At 44.9% G+C, this 27,548-nt stretch overlaps 1 protein-coding gene and 1 long non-coding RNA gene across 2 annotated transcripts in view; one reads left to right on the forward strand and one right to left on the reverse strand.

Annotated features, from left to right (window-relative positions):
- Window positions 1-2,331, reverse strand: part of EIF3J (eukaryotic translation initiation factor 3 subunit J) — a 209,990-nt gene extending 207,659 nt beyond the window's left edge. The window contains exons 1-2 of the mRNA XM_085644682.1: window positions 2,144-2,331; window positions 1,622-1,722 (exon numbers count right to left, since the gene is read on the reverse strand). Coding sequence (XP_085500808.1) covers window positions 1,622-1,722; window positions 2,144-2,165 — 123 coding nt within the window. The 5' untranslated portion in view covers window positions 2,166-2,331. The remainder of the gene's footprint in view (window positions 1-1,621; window positions 1,723-2,143) is intronic.
- The window catches only part of LOC146860741 (uncharacterized), a 30,140-nt gene continuing 4,905 nt past the window's right edge, over window positions 2,314-27,548 (forward strand). The window contains exon 1 of the long non-coding RNA XR_014978857.1: window positions 2,314-2,438. This is a non-coding gene — a long non-coding RNA (uncharacterized LOC146860741). The remainder of the gene's footprint in view (window positions 2,439-27,548) is intronic.

Here is a 27,548-nt window from a genome sequence, read left to right on the forward strand (position 1 = left end):
TACAGGTAAACTAATCGCAAGAGGAAAAACAAATTACATGGAGTTTGAGCCAACATACAGATTACTTTAGGTCTCGCTGAGACAGCGCATGCGCTGCCAAGGTGAGACCTAAAAAGGCGGAGCAAGAACGCCAGTATATTGCTGAAGGCATTTAAATGCGCCCCAATTGGTTTATGAACCAACATATGCTGCCAAGCACTCAATACATAAATTGGGAGGAGTTAGACTTGGTAAAAGTTATATCAGAAAATGTACTTTTAAATAGCAAAGAATAAGCGAAACCTAAAATAATTCAAGCTATGCGCAGGCGATCAATAAAAATCAGTTGGCCCAGTATCCAATTATACTTCACGTGAGATCGCAAATTTCGAAATTATGTCCAATGAAGACTACATACATTTTCGGGACAAAATAAATCATAAGAATTTCTTATTATGAGACTTTATTCTTACTTGCTTTTTTTCAAGAAAGTACTTATAGTGGTATAGTCACAGAATGCCCGGTCACTTACCGGTAAATCTCATTATCCTTAGTCCTCGTCACAGTCATTACTTCTGAGGTGGAACCCACCTCAAAAGTAAGGACTGGGACGATGACATGGGGATAAGTGTACAGTATTAAGCAGCTGTTTTCAGAAGCCAAATTCGGAATAATACAGCCACTGCCAACGGGCATATCAGCCGTGGTGACACGGAAACCTTTGGGCTTCCCTGAGGTTTTGGCAATTGGTCTGCTGCTAAAACAATCTGTGCCCGAAGCAGACGTTCAACATTTTGCATGCAATCAGTTTCGCTGCTGTTGCTCGTGGGATCAGAGACAGCGGTACATTCACACTGGAAGTCTGATTTGCTGGAAACGTGTTAAAAGTAGCTAGTGAAGAGTTCCACTAAAAAAAAATAGTGTTCGAGAAGGAAAAGCATGACATTTTAAAAGACTCGCATGCACAAGGTGCCTGTCGAAAAACGCACATTTTATGGGGCATATAAACTGTAGGTGAAGCGTGAAGGTGACAACCTTTGCAAATATAGTGTGTGCGCAAGTGTGTCACATTAACAAAACTTGTAAGGAATTTCTTGGAATTCATAACATTATGAAGGTGACTACTTTTTTCTGGTCAAGACAAATATTCCTTAAAGTAACACTCTAAAGATAAGGTGCCACACACAGCCACATAGAAATATCAACAGCTATATGCTATTCCAAAAGCTGGTATAGAAAATACTTGCTGGGGCAGGTGAATGGTGAACAGGAAAAACTCCTTGCGCACAGCTTCGCCTGGAGACCGTTTTTGACCGTATGCGGACCATATGCGTACCAAAGGCTTGAAAATACAAGTCTCATCCAAAAGAGTGAGGGTTGGTTGCACCTTTTTGTAAACTGAAATGATCAATGGCGTTTAGCTTGCACATACATCGCCCGAAACTGTTTTTTCTGCCCTGCTTAACAGCTGTTCTTACCCAAAATCAACAGTACTCAACTTTATGACCTCAGCAAGGCGAACAACTGGCTTGAGTGGCATTGGAGTCAATGACTTGCAGGTCGCAGCTGATGTCAACTGTCAACTTATACTTCACTAAGCCATCCCATCATGTTGTCAATGTCACAAGACCCCCCGAATTACCTTCACTTCCTCCTCTTCATCTTCACCGGCCCAACGATCTGCCACCACCGGGACAGTTGCCACCCCCGGGACTTCCACCGCCGGTTCAAAGTCGTCCACATCTACAGAATAAAAGAGGGACGCGTCAGTAAGAAAAACTAATGATACGGAATTTAATAGGGTCGGAACCAGGAGACAAGAAAGGTGGGGAAGCCTGGTAAGGAAGACACGAAGATAAAGGAAGAAGGGAAGTGGTGGTAAGACAAATTAAATGATGGACAGGTAAAAAGACAATCTGTAGGTATTTTAATAACAAAGCCCCAACGGCAGAATCAATCAAACGGGAAGAGAAATAGCAAAGTTGTAAGTTTGAGGCGGGAGAAAGCATGAATTCAGAAGGCCGAGGAAGCACGACTAGAGATGGACAGAAAGTAGCAAATAGGGGGGCCGTTAATGAGTACAATGGAGTAAAGAGTCACATGCCGAAAGAGTCACAGAACTTAAGGGAAGAAGCAAAGGCCGAGGTCCGGGAATCCGCCTTACCCCAGGAGTCAGGCTCCGCCATCTTTCTTGCAGCTTGCTCCCGTCCGCGCGGTGTGTGAGTCACTGTCTGACGCTCAGCGTATCACGCAAGCGCATAGTCGTTTTTTCTGATTGGTGAATGCTCTTGTCCATCACCGATTGGAACTCGATGACACGCTCTTTGACGGGAGGCTGTTCGGACGACTAATACATTGAGATTGCATGATCTAGCCACCTAGTATTATTCGAATGCGCCTCCTTGTTTCTGGAGCCAGGGAGGAATGCAGGGATACTGGAGCTCACAGCACGCCCAATGGTAGGTGAAACAGAAAACGAACCACTTTGGAAATTAAAAAGAAAAAGGTTAAAAGTTCTTGCACTGAGTAATAATCACAGAATTCCATAAAAAACTAGAGTGCTAACTTTTTGAATGTGCCACCGGCTGCAGGCGCCATGCTGCTTGAGCAGACAGCAAAAAGTGGCGCTTACTTGTGTTTTTGTTAATCTACAGTTGAAACATGCATTTGAAAAACGAGAGAAAAAAAAAAAAACATTTTAGCATTTGTGAAGGAAAATTTCAATTTTCTTAAGGACAGTGAGGCGAAAATTATGAACACTCTTAATCTCTCTCTCTTCCAGTTTTAAAATATTGGCATGTATGTATATCATTCAGTTGTAGCGCAGCTCCGTAAATCGACTGTCTGTTCACTTGCTATTACGTGTAAGAACATTGGCAAATACAAGAAAACAAAATGCAGCATTACTTTTAAAATAGAAAACGTATGATTTATAATGAAAGTTTAACTGCATCCAGTTAACTTTACTGGGCAGATAGTAGTTCAAGCACCAGCCGCTGGACCCTGCAGCACTATTAATGCATGCGGGGGTCGACCTTTAAGGGAGATATGCCCGTCAGTATGCAGCTGCACCTGGCGCTGAGCTGGGGGGTGCTGTGGAAAGCCCTCTTTGCAGAGTCCCGTTGTGTGCCCAGCAGTTTTCAGGCAACAATAAAAATGTCCAGGGAAGAATGCGATAACTGTCGTGATTAATGTTCTTACTGGAGAGAGATCCTAGTTTTAGTGGCAGTTTTGACAAACTAGGACAAACAAGTTCATCAAATGCCTGCTGCAGAATGTGTACCATGTAGATGGAACTGTATTTTATGTGGATATCGTAGCTACTGCCTTTATCACAGAGATCGCTTTGATACTTGTAGTTCATTAGTTGCAATCACCTAATAACACAGTGACCTATAAACTGTCATCAAAGAGCTCAGCTGCATTTAAACTGCATGGTATTGATTAGAATGTTAGGTTTCCCCCAGTCTTTCCTTAGCCTAATGTTCCTAAAAGGGTTTGTTTGTGTAGAAATGCATTCCTAGGGAGAATGAGAGAAAGTAAGAGAGTAGTCACATTAAAATGTTATTTTGACTGAGCTCGTGTTTTGGCTCTTAGAGCCAAGCCAGTAACCTGGATCTGAATTTGCTTTCTTGCATACCTCTAAAATATATACACGTATGAAATGGTAAGTTTTGCACCTAAAAAGGTGCCAGATTCTGTAATGAATGTTTGACTTGTAGAGCTGTCAAGCATATTTTTTCCCTGTGTGACACCTTGAACCAACAACTCTTTGAATTGAGTACTTTTGTATACCCAATATAAGCATAAACGTAAACATTACAGTTCGTAAAAGTCCATCTATAAAACCAGGGCTGGCTGAAGGTTTGCAACGTAATTTAGATTTCAAGTATGGGATTCTATCCTTTATGAACTGTTGGAGGTTATGAAAGATTATTAAGTACATCTCCCTCCAAACAGGAATAGATCGTTTTAATTTTTTTGTTTGAATCAATTCTTATTCAATGTATCAATCAATCATGGAATTGTAAAGCGCGTTACTCCCCCGTGAGGGTCTAAAGGCGCGGGGGGGGGGGGGGGTGCAGCTTCGAGTCAGCCGAAGAACCAGGTCTTGAGGCTCTTCCTGAAGGTGTGCAGCATGGGGGAGCGAGTGCTCGTTCCGGGCCTTTGCCGCGACGTAGGTGAAGGCTCTTCCACCTGCTCTGGTTCTGTGGATGTGTGGGTTTTCTGCTAGGGCGAGGTCGGCGGAGCAGAGGTTTTATCTTGGGTACGTGGATGGAGACGCCTTCGTTTAGGTATTTGGGTCCGGTGTTGTGGAGGGATTTGTAGGCATAGGCGAGTAGCTTGAAGGTTACTCTCTTCTCGATGGGGAGCCAGTGGAGGGCTCGCAGGTGTGGATGATGTGATCATGTAGTGGGACGCCGAGGACGAGTCTGGCCACGGTGTTCTGAATGGTCTGGAGTTTGACCAACAGTGTTTTGTTGATTCCAGCGTAGAGGGCATTTCCGTAGTCCAGTCTGTTTGTTATGAGTGCGTGGGTGATGGTCTTTCTGGATTCGGGAGGGATCCATTTAAAGGTCTTGAGAAGGATGCAGAGGGTGTTGAAGCAGGTGGAGGTGACGGCGTTGATCTGGCGGGTCATGGTGAGGGAGGAGTCAAGTATGATGACAAGGTTCCGGGCGTAGTCCGTTGGGGTGGGGGGTTGCCGAGGGCAGTGGGCCACCAGGTGCTGTCCAAAGCTTAGGGGGTGGGTCCGAGGACGAGGACCTCAGTCTTCTCCGAGTTGAGTTTCAGACGGCTGCTGCTCATCCAGGATTCAACATCCTTCATTCCTTCCAGGATTCGACATCCTTCATTCCTTCCTGAGAACTAAGTCTGGTGGAGTCGGGTTCCTTCGTGAGGGAGAGATTGAGCTGGGTGTCGTCGGCATAGGATAATATGCTGAGTCCATGCTGTGTGACGATGGCGGCGAGGGGGCCATGTAGATGTTGAAGAGTGTGGGACTGAGCGATGATCCTTGGAGTACTCCGCAGTTGATCTCTGTGGGTTTGGAGAGGAAAGGAGGGAGTCTGATCCTTTGGGTTCTATCGGCGAGGAAGCAGCGGAGCCAGTCGAGGGCGGTTCCCTGTATGCCGGCATCATGGAGTCTGGCTGCGAGAGTGTGGTGGGAAACGGTGTCAAACGCTGTGGAGAGGTCTAGTAGGATGAGGGTGGCGGTGTGGCTTTGGTCGACAGGGGTGTGGGATTTTTAAAATAATCTACTTGGCCAAGGGACAAAATGCTACTATGATCTACATGTCCTGAAAAATCCACTTGTCCCACCGACTCCCGACATAATTATAAGAGCTGACAGAGAACATTCACTATATTTTTATTTTGTTTTACACGTTGTTGCATTTCTACAGCACTGGGTGCACCTGTCCAGGGCCTGAAGGAGACTCTGAATTTTCTGAAAAGTTACCACCTCGTTAGCTTTGCATGACTGGTAGATTTATTAAGTTGATTTATAGCACGCCAACATGTCCTTTAAAGCATGAATTTTGTTGACAGTGGGATTAAAATATCTGTTTTGGATGTTGCAAGGTGGTTTTGAAAGTGCTCCAGTCTTGTTGTGGCAAGCTTGCAGTTGTATTTAGGCATGACGTGATACAGAGTGGTGCATTTTTGGTTGCAGGGCATTTGATCATGCTGATCATACGTCATGTCACAAGCTTGAAACCAAAATTTGCATAACAACGAAGGACACCTTGCAGTGGTATAAGCTCAGCACGAAATAAACAGCATGGTAATTTGTAACATTTATAAGGTGCAACCTAAGTTACAGGTAAGTAATGTTTTTCAATTCTTTTGTTGGACCTTTGCTGGGAAAGGATCGTGTGTTTGGGAGGTGCCAATTCTTTACTGCTGTCTGAAAATCTGGGTGTTTTTGAAGTATACGTATTCTTGACTGGGAGATTTTCCAGAGTGTGACTCGCAGGGCCAGTCTGTACCAGAGACACATTCTTTAGCAGTAGGTGTGACGTTTGAGTTGAAGGAAGATCGGTCCTGTGTAATGGATAGTCTTGTGTGCGATGCAGAGAGCAGAGAGCCATGAATAAGCTGTTTCTTGCAGCCAGTGTCATTCTTGAATTATGCATACTTGGGTGTTGACATTGTCTGATGCCTGCATTCGTAATTAGCTCAAAGTTGGGGAGGAAAAATAGCATTGGGCACCAGTATATAAACTCTTGGCATAATGTAGGTGTGACTGACCCAAAGCGATGGTGGCCATCTCCCTGTGAGGAAACCCCAGATATAGAAAGATGTGGCATTGAGTTCACATTGAGTAAAACATGCCTTAGTCACTTAGTTTACCTCAGCAGTGAGTCGAGGCCATAGTCCCCATCATGTTTCTCACTTCATTTGATAGCTCTGGTTCATGCCCCTGTGTCCAGATGGTGAAGAGGTGATACTTTGTTCAAGTTTGTTTTACGTGTGAGAATCTCAGTCTTTGACAATATGAACTTGAAGTGATTGAGATTGAGATGCTGAAGATGTATATTAGCGTGTTAGCACACTTTGAACAGCTAAGGTATAAACTTAAATAAAAAACATTTTACTTCTGTCTTTTTATTGATATTTTCCTTAATAAACCTAAACAAAATGACTTGCACTACTGTAAATGTTGGGCATAGGTATAACTCCTGCAGGGATTAGAATACCCTGTGTTTACAGTAAAAGACTCACAGACTGTCACTAATGCACCCTTGGAAATGACAGGGGGCAGTGTTGTTCAATTATTGTAGTGCTCAATATATCACAATCATTAGTTATCAAGAGGTGAGCTGCATAAATAGTCTCAATTTACATGGAAAAGTGCCCTTCTCATATAGGGGCATAGACGCCATATTCGCATGACATAACCACAGCCATAGTAAACAGAATACAAGGTTTCCGTGTCAACATGGAAGATGCGAGGCCACAGTTGGGACTAAACATGACCCAGTCTAGAGCTCTCCAGCTGCAAGGTACACCCAAGCTGATGGACTCCCCTGACTATTGAATCCATCGATCACTGTCACTGGAGTGCGGCCTTTCAGCAAAGGAAAAATAGTTGCCCAGCACTAACTAACATAATGTAGTTATGCATGATAAATTCATACCCTTGCTGTAAATTACCTTTTGACCCCCTCCCCATGGTCATTGATCCCGGCCCGTAGCATGCAGCATCACAGTTTCCGTACATTTCTTAGTAAATGGTGCGGTTTTCTGTAGATAATTAATGGGTTTATTCAGGGTCCGACTCACCTGTCAGAGATGCCTGCCACTGACAATTCTAGAAAGACGAGCGTGAGGCTGAAACGGACACTGCAGGAAGCCTCCAAAGTTCTTAGGCTTTCTGTCAACATGTTTATTCGCCGCAAGTACCAGAGAGTGCACGCAGCTTGTATGTTTTTAGTGATTTAATGTCTACTTGTCCGTCGGACAAAGTAAATATTAAATCTTCTTGGCCAAAATAAAAATCAACATGTTTCGAGCGTCGGGCGATATGATTCCCCCACCCCTGGATCGAGGAACGTGCGGATGTCGTCTGTGGCAGCGAGAAGGGCGGTCTTCTGCTGTGGTTGCTGCGGAATCCAGATTGGGAAGAGTCGAGAATTGCGTTCTCTTTGATGAAGTTTGTCAGCTTGGCGTTGACGATCTTCTCAGTGACTTTGGCCCCGAATGGGAGAAGAGAGATGGGTCGGTAGTTTTTCAGGTCCGTCGGGTCTGCCGAGGGTTTCTTGAGGAGGTGCTTGACTTCTGTGCATTCCCAGTTGTCGGCGAATGTGCCGGATTTGAAGGTGACGTTGATAGTGCGTCGTAGCTTGTGTGCTATGGCGGCTCTATGGAAGATGTGCAGCGGGCAGGGGTCCTTGGGGGTTCCTGAGTGTATGCTCTTCATGGTCGTGGCGGTATCTTCCGTGGAGACTGGGGTCCAGGCAGTGATGGTGAGCTGGGTGTCGACGCTGTAGGTAGGGGTGGTATCTGGAGTCCGTTCGCAGAAGTTGTCGTAAAGGGCCTTGATCTTCAGATGGAAGTAGTGTGGTAAATAAAATACCGGACTGAATTTCATACGGAATCTTAAAATAAAGTAAATAGCTCAAAATAACAAGAGGCAGAATCCGTGGTATAAGAGGTTTTCTAAATGGGCTTTATTCCATTCAAAATGGCCGACTCGAGTCGCGGCCTTCAGGTTCCGTCACCACGAGGGTTCAGGAAGTGAAGTACAATAATTTATTGACAGACATGTATTTTTATAATAAGTACATTACAATGAAACGAATGTAGAAGGCGTAACATTTGATAAGAAAAGTGACATAACAGGTACGTAATCGAAACTAGGCGTAATAAGGAATAAAAGAAACATGATTGGTTAGGATTATCAGACATAGGTGGATCTATAAGATAATACTTGGCATAGATGCGCGCGCAGCAGTATGACGTGTAATTGACGTGCAACTAGGGGGTGAAGGGGACTTGACATTTAGCTCTACATGTGGAGACGAGAAGTCTGAGGGGTCAAGTCAACCTAATCCCAAATCATATCTAACATCCTATGTTTAAAGAACTATGTTATCCACAAGGAAGGACTCTCGGACAGAATCTATTCTATACTAACTGTGTGTGCGTGTACAAGCGTCTGAGTGTCTATATGAGATGCGAGGGGCAGAAAACTTTCCATGGCAGCAGGGCTATGAATCACTTGCAGGAGGACGGAAAGGCTGAGTCCTTTGCTTGTGAGCTAAAGGAAATGTTTACCTAAATCACTAGACAGGAATGCATCGGCTGAAGAGCAAAATAGATAATTCGAAGGTGAAATACAGCTTCTTGGCAGGCAGGCGTAAACTGGCCGAGGCAGGCACCGTTAGCTGCACAGGGAGTAGGACAAAGTTCATGGATACAGATGCGAGCTCAAGCTGAAGCTGTCAAAGACAGAGAGCAGGGAAAGGCTTTGAGGACAGAATCGGGCCTACTTGCCTGAACTGTAAAAATGGAGTAACTTAGCCATATAAAGTCGGTGACCTTTCATACCTAGGAATCGAATATCCAGCCCATCGATGGCGGATCTGACAGAGAACATGTCGACGGTAGACACACATATGTTTGCGTCTTAGAAACTGGAACTGGAGGGAACATACATGTACTTGTAACATGCATATAGAACCGTTGGGGTCCAAGATAGGGGACATAACTGACCAGGAAAAATCCACATTTCCACATTCCCTCCTTGTCCCCTACTTGCCCTTCAAGAGATATCAATCTTCATCATTCCATCGATTTGCTCATGGAGCATCATTTCTTCTTCCTTCTTCTTCCGGCATTTTGAACGAGAACTGTGATATGGAATGCATGATGTGGCACACAGACCACAAATCGCTGGTCCACATTGTAGGCATAAACAACAACTGAAGAGCATAAGAAGGCCAATACCTAGGAAGGATAGAACTCTCCATCCCCAGGCTGATATCACACTCCAAAACCACCCGGACCACGTCCAAGTGCCTGGATTTTCGTGTATCTGGCTTACAATCTTATGAAGGCGTGTTATAGCTTTATATACAGATGGCGAATTTTCTGGTATGAATATGCAGCAGCTGGATCCGATGACCCTGCAAGCTCCGCCCCTATCGGCCAGGATGACGTCAAGGACAAGACGATTCTGGAGAACAACAATTCTCATCACTGATTGTTCCTCTGTCAGATTGCCTAGGGCGGCTATAGTCTCGTTTACTACAGCTTCAAGAGTCTTGGTGAGTCTGCGTATCAGCTTACTATTTGATATAGTACCTATATAGGGAAAGATACCTTTATTGAAATCTACATATTTGTCCCATGCCGTCTCAGTATAATCGACAACTGGGAGATCTCTCCGCTCTCTTTTGTGTACTAAATGAACATGTCGATAATAATCAGGAGGAGCTAGGAAAACAGGTGGCAAAAGGAATGCTATGTAACAGGTACCATCCCAATCTAGAGGCAGACGCATATATGCCGTCTGACCACATATAAAGTAAGAATGACGAGAAGCTCTAAATGAAGATTTACCTTGATCACTATATTCTACTATAGTAACGCATTGGCTATGGCCCATATGTATGGAACCAACTTTTCTCACACATAATTCACCCTTAACTGGAAATACAGACATAGTGGGCAGAATTAGTTCAACTTCGGATTTGACATTCAAAATCATAAGATTAGGCGTAAAATTACCTAATTTATACACTTCATTTTCTAAATCAGTTCCTGTTCTACTGGGGTGACCCTCCTTATTAGGGTGACAGACTTTGAATAAAACTAGATTCAGATTTCCCCATATCCAATGTTGTTGATAAACGGCTGTGTCTGGGTCTATGGAATTTAATAAACTAAACCATGCTCCACAGGAGCCATTGTGTGTGAACGGATGTGGAAAGAAAGGCAGAACTCCTTTGTTATTCTGATAGGGAGGAAGTCGGCCACACACCCAACAATTGGTGGCATTACTAGTCTGATGGGAATGATGTAACATACTAATGAATGTGTTATTACGCAGCGCAAGTCTATAGGACAACTCATGTGGGGGTAAGTCACTAAAAGAATGTTCATCAGTTATATTGAAAGCACGTTTAGAAACAGGATAATACATATGCAACAATATACTTGCAGTAACTATTAAAAAACTCAAGGAAAACAAAATTAATAAAGTCACAATACAATGGTTACGCAGTAATTTACAATAAGCATGTCGTTTCACTATGATTCTGGACTCTACATCATTCAGACCTAAGGGATACATGTCGGGACAGATTCAACCGCTTCACCTTGGAGAGGACTTAAACAATCAAATCGTCCGACAGTTTAGATCTGGACCTGAGGTTCTGCTTATAGAGTTCGGTGCTACTGGCCTCAGCCAAAGGTAGCTTTGAGTCAATGGGGGAAGACACACGGGAAGTACTGTTTGTGTCAGGAGGAAGTCCATGAAATTTCTTTATATGGCTGGAATGCACCCATCCTTTTCTTCCTTCGATCTTCACAGCTGTTCTGGTCGTCAGCAGGACCAACTTAGGAAGCCTCCACCTTGGCTCCAGTTGGGTTTTCCGATCAAAATTCCTGACGAGGACATAATCACCGGGAATTACGTCATGAGGTTTCACCTCGGTGTTGTCGGGAAAAGCTGCGACTACCTGTGAACGACAAGATTGTAGTGCAGACATCAAGGAAGCCAGGTAATCTGTCAGCATATTACAGTCAACATCAGTTATTTTACGGGGTATAGGCGTCCCCCACATATTCGGTGGTCTACCAAAGATCACTTCATAAGGGGATAGCCCTGTTCGAGAGTGTGCTACCATTCTCATGTAGAATAGCGCAACTGGTAAGGCTACTATCCAGTCCACACCTTTTTCCTGACATATTTTAGACAATCTGATTTTTAAAAGTTGATTATGTCGTTCCACGAGACCTGCTGCCTCGGGGTGTCGGACACAGTGGAATTTCCACTGATATCCCAACAAAAGTGAGACATGTTTCATTAATTCGGATGCGAAAGGCTGGCCGTTATCTGAATATACAACACGTGGTAAACCGTACCGTGGGAAGAATTCTCGAACTAGCTGTTTGGCAGTAGTCGGGGCAGTGTAATCTGATACGGGATACGCCTCTGTCCAACGGGAGAGAGCGCAGACAACTACGAGAACATATTTGAATCCTCGACAACGTTCCATCTGAATATAATCCATCTGGAGGACTTCAAAAGGATGGTCAGGAGGCTGAAATCCACCCTGCTCTACGGGAACACTCTTTCCTGGATTGAACTGACAACATATCATACAGGTACGAACTTTTTGTTTAGCTGCTGTTCGTAAATGTTTGTTGAACCAAATGTGCTGAATGCTGTCTAGCATAGCCTTCTCTCCTAAATGTGCTGGACTGTGAACTGTGGCTATAATGGCTTGAACCATGGAATCAGGGAGAAACCATACAGATTTCTCCTTCGTCATCCATCCTTGATCTGTCTGGATCCCTCCTAGTTCAGTCCACTTCTTTATTTCTTCTGCTGTGGCATGTGTCTGTATGTCAATTACGTCAAGTGCGGGATCCTTAATTGTCATACACTGTGTTGGTGTCTGAACTATTGGCTTTGTCATGTCTAATGTGCGACTCTGAGCAGTCTGTTTAGCTGTTCTATCAGCTAAATCATTGCCTTGAGAAATGGTATCAGTAACCTTCGTGTGGGCTTTACATTTCATAATCGATATAGCAGTGGGTAGATGTATTGCGTCTAACAAGGCATGAATGAGGGGTCCGTGCTGAATGTGGGCACCATGGGACGTTAAATAACCTCTCTCTCGCCACAGCACGCCGAAGTCGTGTACAACTCCGAATGCATAACGTGAGTCAGTGTATACATTAACTTTCTTATTTGTGGCTTGAATACAGGCTTGCGTTAGAGCAATAAGTTCTGCTGCTTGGGCTGACAGAGTATCTATACAATGTGTCTCAATAACTTCAGTGTCTGTTGTGACTGCATACGCGGCCACTAAATCTCCTGTACTTGTTCTCATGCACGATCCGTCTACATACAACGTCAGGTCTGGATCTAACAATGGAACGTCTGTCAAGTCTTGTCTAGGTTTCGTCTTTATTTCAATGATTTCAACACAATCATGAGCTAGTGGGTCTGTTCCAATTACAGGTAATAGTGTAGCAGGATTCAATGTATTACACCGTCGGATCTCTATGTGTGGTTGAAACAATGTCAGTTCATAACCGGTAAGTCTTGCTATGGTCAAGTGTTGTGTTTGTGTTCGGTTCACAAGAACCTCTACTGCATGTGGTACTTGTACTGTCAATGGGTGTCCTAATACTATGGCATCGCTTTGTCTGATTGCTAAAGCTGTCGCTGCCACTGATTTCAGGCATGCAGGCAAAGCCTGAGCTACGGGATCTAATGTACTGGAAAAATAAGCACATGGCTTGCGTGATCCTGCTTGATCCTGAGCGAGTACTGACAAGGCAGTACCTTCGCGTTCTGTAACAAAGAGTGTAAAATGTTTGCTATAACATGGTGTTGCTAAAACAGGTGCTTGACATAAAGCTTTCTTTAGGCTTTCAAAAGCTTGTGTATGTTCCTGAGTCCAAGGGAGAACAGTCGATGTGGCTGCCTCCTGTGTGGTTAACTGAATGAGTGGTTTTGCTAGAAATGCGTACTGAGGGATCCACTGCCTACAATATGAAGTGAGGCCTATGAAAGCCCGCACCTCCTTCTGTGTCTGGGGTATTGACATGTTAGCAATTAACTGGATGCGATCTGGTGTAAGCTGCCTTCCCTCCTTGGACAGCGAGTGACCAAGATAAATAACTCGCTGGACACAGAATTGCAGCTTAGAAGGAGACACCTTGTGCCCCTTGTCGGCTAGAAAATGTAAAACTGTCAGAGAAGCTTTTTCACATTCTGGCTCGCTTCTCGCGGTGATCAGCAGATCATCAACATATTGAAGCAGTGCTGTATTGACTGGCATGTGGATACTGTCAAGTTCTCGTTTCAGTGCTTGGCTGTAGATGCTGGGGCTTTCTGTGAATCCTTGGGGAGCGCGTGAGAATTTAAAGCTGCGCCCATTTAAACTGAATCCGAACAAGTATTGGCTTTCCGGATCTATTGGGACGCTGAAAAAGGCATTCTTGAGATCAATTACAGTAAAGAATGTTGCTTCGGAATCAATTGCTGTCAATAATGATGATATATCAGGGACCACAGGAAATTGTGGTACAATACACTTGTTTAGTTCACGCAAATCAATAACCAATCGGTACACTGGTGGGGCAGTAGGATCAGTTCGTTTAAGAATCGGAATTATCGGTGAATTACATACATTGGAGTCTGTTTCTATAACTACTCCCTGGGCAATCAGCTCATCAATGATTTTCAACAAAGCCACTACAGCATCATGCGGTAACTTGTATTGTCGCATTCGTGGTAGTACCACTCCTGCTTTCAATGTAACTCGATAGGGTGTAATGTTCATGCAGCCAACATCCGTAGGGCCTTGTGCCCATAGATGTACTGGTAAAGTCTGTAGTCGGGGATCCATGTCTCTAGACACATAGTGACCTTTAAAATCCCGCAAAAACAACCTTACTCCTTCCGGAGAACAACATATTATGGCTCCTAGTGCTTTCAGAGTTTTAATTCCTAACAGATTTTCTGGGCATGATTTAGTAAGCAATAAATCTGTAGTTCGTGTCAAAGGTCCTATCGTAAGTGGTAGAGGCTGTGATACTTCATTAACAATAGGTTTTCCCGAAAAACCAAGGGAAACATTTTGAGAGCCTGAGAGGGGTGCCCCTGGAACTTCACTACGTTTTATGGTTGTTCGACTTGCCCCTGTATCGAGTAAGAATTTTCTATTTTGACCTAATAATTCACTATGTACATAAGGTCCTTCTTGATCTACAGGAATCTCGATGAGCGGTAAGTCAACTTCCCTCTCTAGGCTGGTTCATGCGTAATGCTGATATTCAGGGTATTCATACTGTGCAGTCTGATACATTTGTCGTGTTGTTGTTTGTGTGGCAGTAGCAGGCAACGGTGGTGCAGCTGGCACAGACTGTATGGGTTGCTGTGAGGCTGGCATGGACTGTTGCTGAACTGGCATGGACTGTCCATGCTGCATAGCTCCTTGTTCATTCTGATCTTGTCTAACTAATCGTGGTCTCTCTTTTGCAATACCTGTAGCTATATTACGTTTCAGGACTGGACAATCATGTACATAATGGCCTAGTTGTTTACAGTAATTGCAGGTTCCTTTTACAGGAACTGCAGAATCACCAGAATGTGTCACACCCTTTTTGTGACCATCTGCTGGTACTGTCTGAGAAACTAGCATTTTCATTTTTGTATCCTTCATGCGTCTATGCTCGTGTTCTTGTTCATCCCTAATTCTATTGTGATGATACTGTAACATTTGTAGCATTTGCGACGGAGTGTTACTTTGCCAGGTACTCTCGAATTTCAATATTCTATTCTTCACTGGGGGCAATGCATTTTCCACTAATTTTGTCACAAATAGATGTGGATATGAGTCACTACTTGCTTTTATACCACTATTTATACCAAAACATTTTTCAAATCGAGCATAATAATCGCTTGTGTCTTCATCTTGCTTTTGTTTACAGGCTGTGATTGCACCCCAATCTTCCTTTTTTGTAGTTAATAAACGTGGCAGTACCTGTACTAGTAAACCTGGTAACAGTTTAACTTTATCCCCGAGCCCCGAACCTGCAGTTCGGCTCCTTTCTTCCTCTGCTAATGCTGTCCAGTCTATCTTTTGGTCTCCTACTTCCCACTCTTTTTCTTTCAGTTTTTCATAAATGCCAGCAGGCAAAAGCACCTTTAATATCGTCATAATATCAGGAAAGGTGTACTCTCCCATCAGTAACATGTCTTTAATTTCTCGGTGGAAACCCGCTGGGTCTTTGTCATGACTAGGTACTACTTTCTTCATTTCTAATAATTCCATTTTTGATATGGGTGTGTAAACAAATACACGGTGAAACTCATTGTCTTCGCCTTTTATTGGGTGCACTTCTCGTAAAGGATTTTGTCTATCCATATAGTACGGTGCTCTTTCTCTGCGGGGCAGGGAGAGAGAATCTGGATTTACAAAAAGGACATACTGCTTACGTGACACTAATATCTCTTTAATTAGCTTGTTACTAGAACCTCTCCATCTGTTTGTGAGTAGTTCCGTTAATATATCAGGTAAAGGACCAGGGTCAGCATGTTGGCTCATATATAATATGAGGAGTTGCTGAATCATATAGATTCCAGCTAAGCGTTGTTCATCTGTACTGAGGTTGAGAAACGTGTGTGCTACGGTCTCATCACCGTATTTTTCAGGACTAACAATCCAGTGAACGGCTGATCTGGCTAATTCTTGCTCATCCATGGAATCGAGGAGGTGGTAACCCCTTCGTTCTCGTAGTATTTTATCTGCGGCTTGAAACGAATGTTCAGGAGATTTCAGATTTATTACAGGCGTCGGATACGTTCTGCTATTATTTGGGCATCCAGAATGTATTGGATCAGGAAAACATCTAGCATTATCACAGGATCTTCCTCTGCCTACATAGGCTATGGTCTCTGACTGTCTTGCAGAGTTCCCTGATTCGGACACTTCATCTTGCTCAAACTCGTTTGTTCCCAATCTTTCTTCATGAATACGCTCTATTTCTTTACGGATTTTTCGGCACATGGCTATTATACAATTTTGTTTATCGTGTCTCCCTTCCGATATATTCTGACTCCATCTTGTAAGAATAAGCATTGCATTCGGGTCTACCCCCGGACGATCTTGATTTCTGATCATACAGTTTATGAGGAAACGTAACAGTTCCCCCTGTATTTCTACTTTCTGGAATTCCATAGCTCTGTTAATACATCCTGGATCTCGTCCTGTTTGAACAAAATGATATATGTTATCCAGATGCGTAGTCATTCCTGGTAACCTTGCTAAATACTCTGCGGCTCGTCTGATACGTAATGATGCCAGGACCATTTCGTCCTCTTTACCGACCACGGGGTCATATCTACAATTAACAAGGAGTTCCTTAAGCGTACGTTCATTTACGAATTTTGGTGTACGTGAATGTGCTGACTCTTGAAAGACAAGTTTATTTATTCTAGGTGGTGTAAAAGTACTGCTAGCACCTCCCGTGGCCCTATCTGGGGCGTCGGGTGTGAATGGGTTCGTTGAACGTGACACAGCAACTATGGGTGTCGATACCTCTGTAGAGTCGACTGCGGAGACAGATGCGGAAACAGATGTGCTTGCCGACGCTTGTGTCGGAACTTGCTGTTGCACGGGGACAGATACCTGATCCTGACGTTGAACCCCTCCGCCAGACGGTCTATGTGGTGCGGCGTTAGCATACTCGGGAGCTGCGTCATCTAGATATGAGGAAAGAAAAACATCTTCTGCGGTTCTGAGAAGCCCCTTTGGATGTACCTTAATTGGAAATAATGGGGGTGGCAAGTCTTTTGGTATCTCTGGAGCAGCCTTAGGTAATCCTTCGGCTAGTAGGGGATACATACCATTCATAAGAGCATTTCTTTGTCTATTTACTTGTTCTGATCTCACTCGGATACCTTCCTCAATTAATAGATTTTCTTGAACTTTATTTGAACTTTCTTTACTCCTCTCTTCTTGTCTACGTGCTTTTTCTGTTCGTCTATGAGATTCTTTACGCCATAACTCAACAGCGTCTTTCTGTGACTGTCTGACCTTTCTTTTCCATAACTCTTCCTCCACTTTCATGATGCACTCTGCATCCCAGGTTCCCGCTATGGGCCACCTTTGACTTTCCGGTAATCCCTTGGTATAATCTACCCATAGATCAAGAAACAATATGGCATCTAAGCCATGTTTATGGTACATAAAATGCCCTGGAGTGTCCCTAGGAGGAATAGGAACTGCTTCTTCAAGCACCCCTTTTCTGGTAGTAATCTGTCTTAACTTCGAGAAGAGCGGCATATTGACAACTGATCTGATACTTACTCTTGAATTTTCTTAATACGAAAAAAACACAATAATGAACAGTGAACAATGAACACTCATTCATACCACAATATTAGAACACTTTAAACATTAAACATTAAACATTTTAACAACGACCGACAATGATGACAGTCTGCCTAACTAATCACCACGCTGAATTCTTGACAATAACTGAATACTTCGGAATACTTGATATACTGCTAAACAGTACATATACACTGCTAAACAGTGCAGACCGGATTTGTGTACCCAAATCCGTTTTGACCGGCACAACCTATGTGCGCGTCAACACGCCTCCCCGGCGATGGTACTCACCGAGTAGCTCCTTGAAACGGAAGGCCTCAGAGAATGGACAGGACTCGATGACTGCGGACAGCGGACCCTCTGGACATCGGGATTTCGGAAAACCTGGTGGGCCTCTGTATACCTCGGATCTTGCTCTCTCAGCTAGGCTCTGGTCGGGATACTTCGCACTTCTCACCGCCTCGTCTGGGTTGATCGCAGCCTCAGTCGCCCCCGCTTGACCGGAGGGAGCTTACAGGAAATCCTGCTGGTACGCGTTTATGGTCCGTCCAGCTGTGGCAGGAGACCGGGCCTGCAACGCACCGCCGGCGCGTGAGATGAGAAAGTGTCCCTATTCGGGCGCCATTATGTGGTAAATAAAATACCGGACTGAATTTCATACGGAATCTTAAAATAAAGTAAATAGCTCAAAATAACAAGAGGCAGAATCCGTGGTATAAGAGGTTTTCTAAATGGGCTTTATTCCATTCAAAATGGCCGACTCGAGTCGCGGCCTTCAGGTTCCGTCACCACGAGGGTTCAGGAAGTGAAGTACAATAATTTATTGACAGACATGTATTTTTATAATAAGTACATTACAATGAAACGAATGTAGAAGGCGTAACATTTGATAAGAAAAGTGACATAACAGGTACGTAATCGAAACTAGGCGTAATAAGGAATAAAAGAAACATGATTGGTTAGGATTATCAGACATAGGTGGATCTATAAGATAATACTTGGCATAGATGCGCGCGCAGCAGTATGACGTGTAATTGACGTGCAACTAGGGGGTGAAGGGGACTTGACATTTAGCTCTACATGTGGAGACGAGAAGTCTGAGGGGTCAAGTCAACCTAATCCCAAATCATATCTAACATCCTATGTTTAAAGAACTATGTTATCCACAAGGAAGGACTCTCGGACAGAATCTATTCTATACTAACTGTGTGTGCGTGTACAAGCGTCTGAGTGTCTATATGAGATGCGAGGGGCAGAAAACTTTCCATGGCAGCAGGGCTATGAATCACTTGCAGGAGGACGGAAAGGCTGAGTCCTTTGCTTGTGAGCTAAAGGAAATGTTTACCTAAATCACTAGACAGGAATGCATCGGCTGAAGAGCAAAATAGATAATTCGAAGGTGAAATACAGCTTCTTGGCAGGCAGGCGTAAACTGGCCGAGGCAGGCACCGTTAGCTGCACAGGGAGTAGGACAAAGTTCATGGATACAGATGCGAGCTCAAGCTGAAGCTGTCAAAGACAGAGAGCAGGGAAAGGCTTTGAGGACAGAATCGGGCCTACTTGCCTGAACTGTAAAAATGGAGTAACTTAGCCATATAAAGTCGGTGACCTTTCATACCTAGGAATCGAATATCCAGCCCATCGATGGCGGATCTGACAGAGAACATGTCGACGGTAGACACACATATGTTTGCGTCTTAGAAACTGGAACTGGAGGGAACATACATGTACTTGTAACATGCATATAGAACCGTTGGGGTCCAAGATAGGGGACATAACTGACCAGGAAAAATCCACATTTCCACAGTAGGAACATAGTTTGTTGCAGAGGTCCAGGGAGGGTGTGACGTCCGTGGCTTCGCTGAGGGGTTTGGTGAATTGCTGGATGATGCTGAAAAGTTCCTTTGAGTCGCTGGAGTTGGCGAGGATTTTGTTCCAGATGAAGGTCGATGCAGGTAGAGCAAGGTGAATAGTTTTATTTATTTACGTATTTATTTATTTACTCACCTTACTTACTTTATTCCTGCCTGTCGTATGTCCAACTCCACTACCCCCCCACCCAGCCCCATCCCGCCCGCAGTACTCTCTCTCTGTGAGCTGCCACTGCAATTTAGCAAAGACTCAGATTTTGCTTAGCTGTTATTCTGAACGTCATGTTTCTGGTATCACTCCAGTAGCTATTCATCTCGGGTTTAACATCTATGACTCCCTCTTGAAGTTTGTCAGTTTTAAACTGCGATCATGGAGTCGTCTCCCACTTAGTCTAACAGGGCGATGTAACATTGTTAAAATTAACATTCTCCCTAAATGTCTTTATATTTTTCATTCAATTCCATTACGAGTGACTGACTCATTTTTTAAGTGACTTGAAGGGGTCAGCGGCAGTTTTATTTGGGGCTATAAAAGAGCCAAACGGGCAATGCGCTTCGTGAAATTACCAGCTAATCAAGACTGCTTGCTTCTTCCTGATTTTAAATTATATTTCTAGGCAGCTTTTGGACTGTGTATGCGGAATTTACTTACATATTTTAATCCTGATTCTCTTGTATTGGATTATAAATTGGCCCTGGGCTCTGACTTTAGGTTATCTCTTTGTAGGCCGTCGGACTCAAATTATTTTAAACGGATGTGGTTCAAATCATTTAGGATATTCATCGGATCTAGGGGGAAATCTGTATGCCATGCCACATATACATCTTATACTCCGTTGTGGGGCAATCCTGATTTTCCACTTATTTTCCATGATAAGGTGGTCAGGCTGTAGTTTACACAAGGCTCAGCATGGTTATTTCAGCTGACAACATTAGTGATGCATTTGATATCTTGACTAAGTTTGTAATTTGTCTTGATGGGTTATATTGTAACTTCTTTTTTTTTTCTCTTTTCTTTGTGACTTGCTATATCTTTTCTGTTCCTATATGTTTATGAAATGATTCCGTTATATTATTTTTACATATTTGTTAATATCTTTGTTTAAATGTATGAAGACTGCTGTTATAATGGAACTTATGTAACTAAAAAAAAATACAAAAAAGGAAACGCATTACAACAGTGCATTCTTAGTATGAGAAAGAATATAACCTTTGTTTGTGACATGGAATCCTGATCAACTGGGATGTGTTGATGTATTGGAACCGGGTAACATTTCCAACATAGTTCCTATTTCTAGATGTTAGCCAAAATATTGCTCACTGTTTAGTTGCAACTATAGACACACAGTTGGGTATTTTGCATGTCGTTGGAGATTAAAAAATAAATGTGGATAAACCATGAGGTCCGACATCGTAAGAAAGATAGTGAGCCAAAGTAAACATATGTAGAAAGAGAGGAGAGAAATGCAGAGCAAAGTCGTGTAAGTGGCAAGATGACCGGGTTTTGGTAAATGATCTCATCTGGTACATCCATATTTTGCAGAGTGTACAGGAAAGTATGTATGTGTTTTTCATGTTGGAGGTCTTGGGGGGCGGGGGTGAAGGGGGAGAGTCAACCCTTTGTAGGTATTTGTCCAGTTTATCCCAGATAAGTGATGGGAGTTTTAGACATCCTTGTATTGTGGGAATAAATAATTAAGACCCTCTTAGGCACGTGAATCATATCCAACACATATACATTGATATACGCTTTGGTGATTTCCATTTTGAGAGAATTTGTTTATTGGCTTTTGATCTATAAGTGGCAAATGTGAAGATGGTAAATTAGGACCCTGGAGGGCAGCGTGTAGTCCTAGTGATGTAACAAAACCAAGATTGATGTGCATTTAGAAAATGTCTTGAAGGTGTACACTTATAGAGCCCCAGAGTGAGTATATGAGCTAGCAGCTAAAGATCATGTGTTCGAGGTTGCCTATTTTTTCATTACAGTTCAAGCAGGTGTCTGATGTGTATAGAGCAAGACCAGTAAGTTTAGCTGGCGTCCACAATGCTTGATGAAGAGAAAAGAGTTTGTACTGGAATAATATTGGTATTATTTTATTTCTACCGGTATTGCAACAGATGGCTACCCAATCCTCCTTGGATAGGTGTGCCTGTTTAACAACAATTGTCTTTTTATCCCACATATCTAACAGTGGGCCTGTTTTTTGGGATTTAATCGAGTTAATAATTTTCCCTTGGGCTTATCTATTGGGTTGTCGGAGGTAACTTTCCATCAATGGAGCCAACAGGGCATGCATTGACAGAAAGCAGACAGTCTACCCATCTCTAAATAAGGCAAGCATCCAGTCAGGATGACGGACAGGGTACTCTGTTGCATTTATGAAGGAGTACCCGGCCTGCCAAACTCTAAATAAGGCCCATAGTTCCTGTAAATGATTTGTTGAGACAAACAAGTTATTTACCTTCAGTAATGCTATTTATGATCTATACTCTACCTAACTGTAGATTCCTTACCTTTAGAATATTCCTCAGGTGCCAGACTGGTTACAGAAAATGTGTCAGTCATAACTCTGTGCATAGCGGCAAAACTCTTGTGCTCTGACATCAGTGTCTTACCTTTTCACTTTTTGCTCGCTCATATTTAGAGGGTGAAACAATTGTTGTGACTGTGTGATAGGTTGGGGGGTGGGTAGTGAGGCATTTGTGGTTGGATATTAACCAAAAAAAACAATACTGTATGTAAATAACTTGTTCTTCTGAAGGATTCTTCTAACTGCAGATTCCTCACCTTTAGAATAGATACCTAAGTTGTAACTTCCAAAGATGACGAGTCTGTGGAGTAGATTCTGATAAGAAAGTCCTGCAGAATTGAGTAGGCGAAGTGTCCTTTCCTCCTGGCTGTCAAAGCAGTAGTGCTTTGTGAAAGGATGCACTTACGCCCATGTCACAACCTGGCAGATATCAATGATAGACACCCCTTGTGCTAAATCCATCATAGCAGCCTTGGCACTGGTGGACTTTGGGGGGCTGTTTCATAGCCACTGCATAGCAGATCTTGATGCAGAGGACTATCCACCTCAAAAGAGCCCTCTTCTATGCAGAATCCCCTTTCCTTGCTCCAGAAAACCTTACAAAGAACTGATTGTTCATTCGATAGGTCTTTGTAGATCGGAATAAAACCTCAAAGCCTTTTTAGGGTCCAACCGATAAAGCATAACCTCCTCTTTCAAAAGGTAAGTTGAAGCAAAGAATGTTGGTAAGGTAGTATGGAAAGGAGTTGCAACCTTTCGTAAGAAGGAAGCCCAAGTCCTCAGTACCAATTTGTCCAGAAAGAAGGTGCAGCAGGGTGGTTGCACTGAAAGTGCCTGCAGTTCACTTAGTTGATGAGCTGATATAATCGCAATGAGGAAGTCAGTTGTGAGGGTGAGGAGACGCAGCAAACAACTATGCATAGGCACACAGGATCTACACATACAAAATGTCAAAACCAAGTTAACGTTTCACTGAGGTTTCACAGACATTTTGGGATGGAACATGTGTGACAAACCTTTAATACACCACATCACAGCTTGTGATAAGGGTGGCTAGTCTGCCAAACTCAGAAAGACCAACACGGCTGACAAATAACCCTCTGCAACCCACTGCAATATATTGCAGTGCTAAAGAAAGAACAAAAAACTGAATGTCTGAAAGCTTAGTATTTAAGGGGTTACTGTGTCGGCACCACACCAGGTAACAACTTGACCCAGCACCTAACAAAGATATATATATATATATATATATAGTGGAAGGGTGTCTGGCAGTGAGGTTGACATCTACCACCTCTAGTAGCAACTCAAGCAGTCAAGTGCCACGCTCAATCTCCACGCATGGCGATGTAAGTTGCAAAGGTTCGGTTCAAGGACTCTACCCTTTTGCTAAGACAGGAGGACTTTCAGAAGTGGAAACCTGTTTGGAGAACAGATGATCATGCTAAGGAGTACCTACCACACTCTCCTGAACCAGTATGAGGCAGTTCAGGATGGCTTATGCCCAGTCATTCTAGATCTTCTCTGGAACTCCATGGAATGGTGTACAGGAGTCCCTAGTTCCATTCCTGCTGGAATGCATCTCCTAATGAGTTTTCTTGCAGAAACTCGAATGCTCTAAATTATCGTCACTCTCCGTTCTGAATGGTAGCGAACAATGCTTTGCTAATCTAACTAACGTCAGAGACATACAGCCTCTTTGCTTAAGGCTCAGGACCCTACTCCACCCTGCTTGATGTAATACCACATAACGGTTGTGTAGTCTTTAAGGACCTGCACCAGCCTCCCCTTGATGGACGGCAGAACAGCCTTGAGGGTCGAACAAATCACATCAAGATTCAGTAGGTTGATGTGGAGTTGGTTCTCTGATGGATACCAGATGCCTCTGATCTCTACTTCCCCTAGATACCACCCTTCAATCATCAGCAATGCATCCATCACCAATGTTAGCTACGGGTTGGGAAAGGTAAGCGGTCTGCCACAGAACAAAATATCACCGGTCAGCCACCACTGCAGATCGAGACATGGAAGGAAATGGAGGGATGGCCTTGATGCTGGGCCCACTGGGATTTTAGATTCCATTGCAGGGCTTGATTGTGCCACCTGAAAATGCTGACAGGTAGGATGCACAAGGCCAAAAGACAAAGAGAATTCTATGGCAGGACGGAGGCGAGGATTATGCATATCTTTCTCCACTTTATTATGCACAGCAGGTTTAAAGAAACACATTAAAATAACACAATAAACATTAGACTACACATCCCATGAACCAGAGGGGTAGTCTCTATGGTAACAACAGTCCACTTCCATGACAGTCCACCACATATAATGCCCTGACGTCCCTTCCGCTTCCTCTTTCTTCACTGCTCGTCAGTTAAGTGGCCACTCTCTTTATTCCTGCGCTTACCTGACGGGTTTATGCTTTGCATAGCGGTGATTGTGTTGCTGTATTGGTGTTTTCCTTGGTAGCGAAAGCGCAGCAGGCTCCGGCCCGAGCGCTTTGTTTCCCCGTAGACGCGGTTCCTGGCAGTGAACTCTTCGCGCGCTGCGGGGTTTCCGTGGCGTGTCCTTGCCGGTGGGGGGGGGGGGGCAGCTTTGACGAGCGCTTCTACAACGGTAAGGCGCGATCGAGTACACGGGCGCTGAGCTGGTGGCCGGCCCGCGACTCGTCCAACTCTCTCTTGCGCTGCCTTTCCCTTAGCATGCTTGCAGCGCCACCTGCTGGGCGTTTTTTACATATCTCGTTCTGAGAGACTCCAACGGCTGGGACTTTTCCCTGGCTGCTTTGAGCACTGGAGAGGGGGCTGCCTGTGTTATCTTTCAGGCGTTGTGTTGTGCTCTCACCCTCATAACTATGTCTTCTTCTGAAGACTACTTCTATTCCTCCATTCAGGAGACGGAAGAAGAATGGCATCCCCAATGCCTCCCTCCTGCGGTAGACTAGGCCCTTTCACATGCTATTTCGAGGGCGCTGGCTCCCCTGCAGAATAGGGTAGATCAGTTGGCTAGGTGTATTTCAGGGATGTTTGGGGGCTCTAATTCGTCAATCGCAGGCCCCAGTAGTGCGCAGGGGGAGGGGAGGAAGGCCAGGAAGCGTCACGCGGGGCACTTGGAGGGGTTTGACAGATTGAGGGACACCTTCCTTAAAAGTGCGCAAATGCTTAAACATGCACCCTGCCGGGAGGAAGAGGAACCCGGAGAAAACTGCGACTCTGTCGCCCCAAAGTTGGACCCCGATGGCGGTCCTTCCCTTGAAGGGGAGGGTGTGTCGGAGGGGGATGTCTCCTCCGACGAGGATACGGATTCGGGTCGTCCTTGGCGCCCGGGTTCCCGTTCCTCTGATTCCCAGGATGGGGACGGGGGGCATTCGGACATGTTTGAGCCCACGCACATTTATCACCTCAGGTCGTCCGAATGTTTCCCTGACGCCAAGGTGGCGGACTACGTGGTGGCAAAAATTCGCCAGCCTCTGGAGAGGGAGGTGCGCGCGCGTATGAGGGGCGAATGTCCTCGGCCTGATAAAGGTCGATCCAAAGCTCGGTGACTTGGCGACCTCCGATGCGGGCCCCGTGGCTCAGGGAAAGCTGTTCGGGGACCTGTTTGTGAAGGAGCTAAACAAATTTGTCACCACTTTTTCTGCCCTGGACAAAACGCAGGCCTCTATAAAGAAGATCTTTCCGGGACGTGTTTTTGCCGGGGCCGGAAGAGGCAGGGGTCGCTCCTCCGGCCGTCCACAGCCACAAGAACCCTCAGGTCGAGGTCAGCAGCGTTGGAACAACGGCTGGACTGACGGACGTCAGGGAACCTTCTACCCCAGTAGAGGTTCCGGAAGGGGGAAAGGTCGGAACAACAGGGGTGGTGCGAACGCCCCCGGAGGCCCCTCTGGTAAGGATTACCCCTTCTTCCCCTCAAGACCTGGGGGGGAGGCTCCTTCTCTTCGCTCACAATTGGGGAAAGATCACTTCAGACCTGTGGGTTTTGCAGACGGTAAGGGGTTATCATATAGAGTTTTACGGTTCCCCGGTTCAGACGGTACGTCCCAGACCCTTGCATTTCTTGGCAGAGGAGACAGAGTTGATAGAGACCGAGATCTCTGAACTTCTAAAGAAAGGGGCTGTTTGCAGGTCGGTACTTCACCCGAAAGGTTTTCTCCGCAACCTTTTCCTGGTAGAGAAAAAGGACAAGGGTTTCAGACCGGTTATCAACTTACGAGAGTTCAACGAGTGGCTGGTTTACCGCCACTTCAAGATGGAGGGGATACATCTACTGCGGGATCTCCTCCTTCAGGGCGATTGGATGGTCCGCATCGACTTGAAGGATGCGTATCTGACGGTTCCCATCTTTCCCCCTCACAGGCGTTTTCTCCAGTTTGCCAGGAAGGGTCAGGTCTTCGAGTTTCGAGCGTTGCCCTTCGGTCTTTCTTCCGCTCCACGGTGCTTCACGAAGCTGTTGCGTCCCGTGGTGGAGTCTCTCCACCGCAGAGGGATACGAATGATTATCTAACTGGACGACATCCTAATTTTGGATCGGTCTCTGGTACATCTTGCCCAGAACGTGACCATGACTATTGCTTTACTGCAAGATCTCGGTTGTGTCATCAACACTCAGAAATCGGAACTGCGGCCGGCTCAACAGATGGTCTTCTTGGGATTTCTCATAGACTCTGTCTCGGCTTCCTTGAGCCTCCCGGAATCCAAGGTGAACAAGATTCGGAAGGAACTGTCTCAGGTGCTACGGAGAGACCGGATTTCGCTGCGCAAACTTGCAAGGATCGTGGGTCTGCTCTCCTCTTCGATTCAGGCCATATTTCCGGGCCCGTTGCATTACAGGGCTCTTCAGAGGTTGAAGGCTCAACATCTAAGGCGAGGTCTGACCTACTCGTAGCTAATCTCCTTATCGGAAGAAGCCCGGATCGAACTTCGGTGGTGGGTAGACCACATGTCGGCCTGGAATGGTCGGGCGATCTTTGGGTCGGCCCCGGACTTGGTGATCGAATCGGATGCCAGTCGACTCGGCTGGGGAGCCCGGTGTGGCAACATATCGATGGGGGGCAGATGGTCGGAGGAGGAACTCCGGTTACATATCAATTGTCTGGAACTGCTGGCGGGATCCTTTGCAGTGAAGTCAATGACCAAGGACAGGATCTCTTGTTTCATCCTTCTGAGGATGGACAACATCTCAGCGGTGCAGCACATCAATCGACTGAGCGGGCCTAGTTCTCGGGCCTTGTCCAACCTGGCAAAGGACTTTTGGCACTATTGCCTTCAGCAGATTTTAGTGACGGCGGAGTACCTTCCCGGCTTGCAGAACTCGGAGGCGGATTGGCAATCCAGAAATTTCTCGGATTCCAGCGACTGGCAGCTCGATCGGGCGGTCTTCCTGGCTTTGATGGCCAGATGGGGTCCTTGTACCCTGGATCTCTTTGCCTCTCTCCTGAATCACCAGCTTCCGCGCTTCGTCAGCTGGAGACCAGATCCGGAAGCCATAGCAGCGAATGCCTTTCTGCAGGACTGGTCGAGGGAGTTCCCTTACGCCTTTCCCCCTTTCATGATGATACCCAGGGTGGCAGCCCAGGTTCGTCG

The sequence above is a fragment of the Triturus cristatus genome, chromosome 3_1, assembly GCF_964204655.1.
Source record: "Triturus cristatus chromosome 3_1, aTriCri1.1, whole genome shotgun sequence".
Taxonomy (NCBI): Eukaryota; Metazoa; Chordata; class Amphibia; order Caudata; family Salamandridae; genus Triturus; species Triturus cristatus.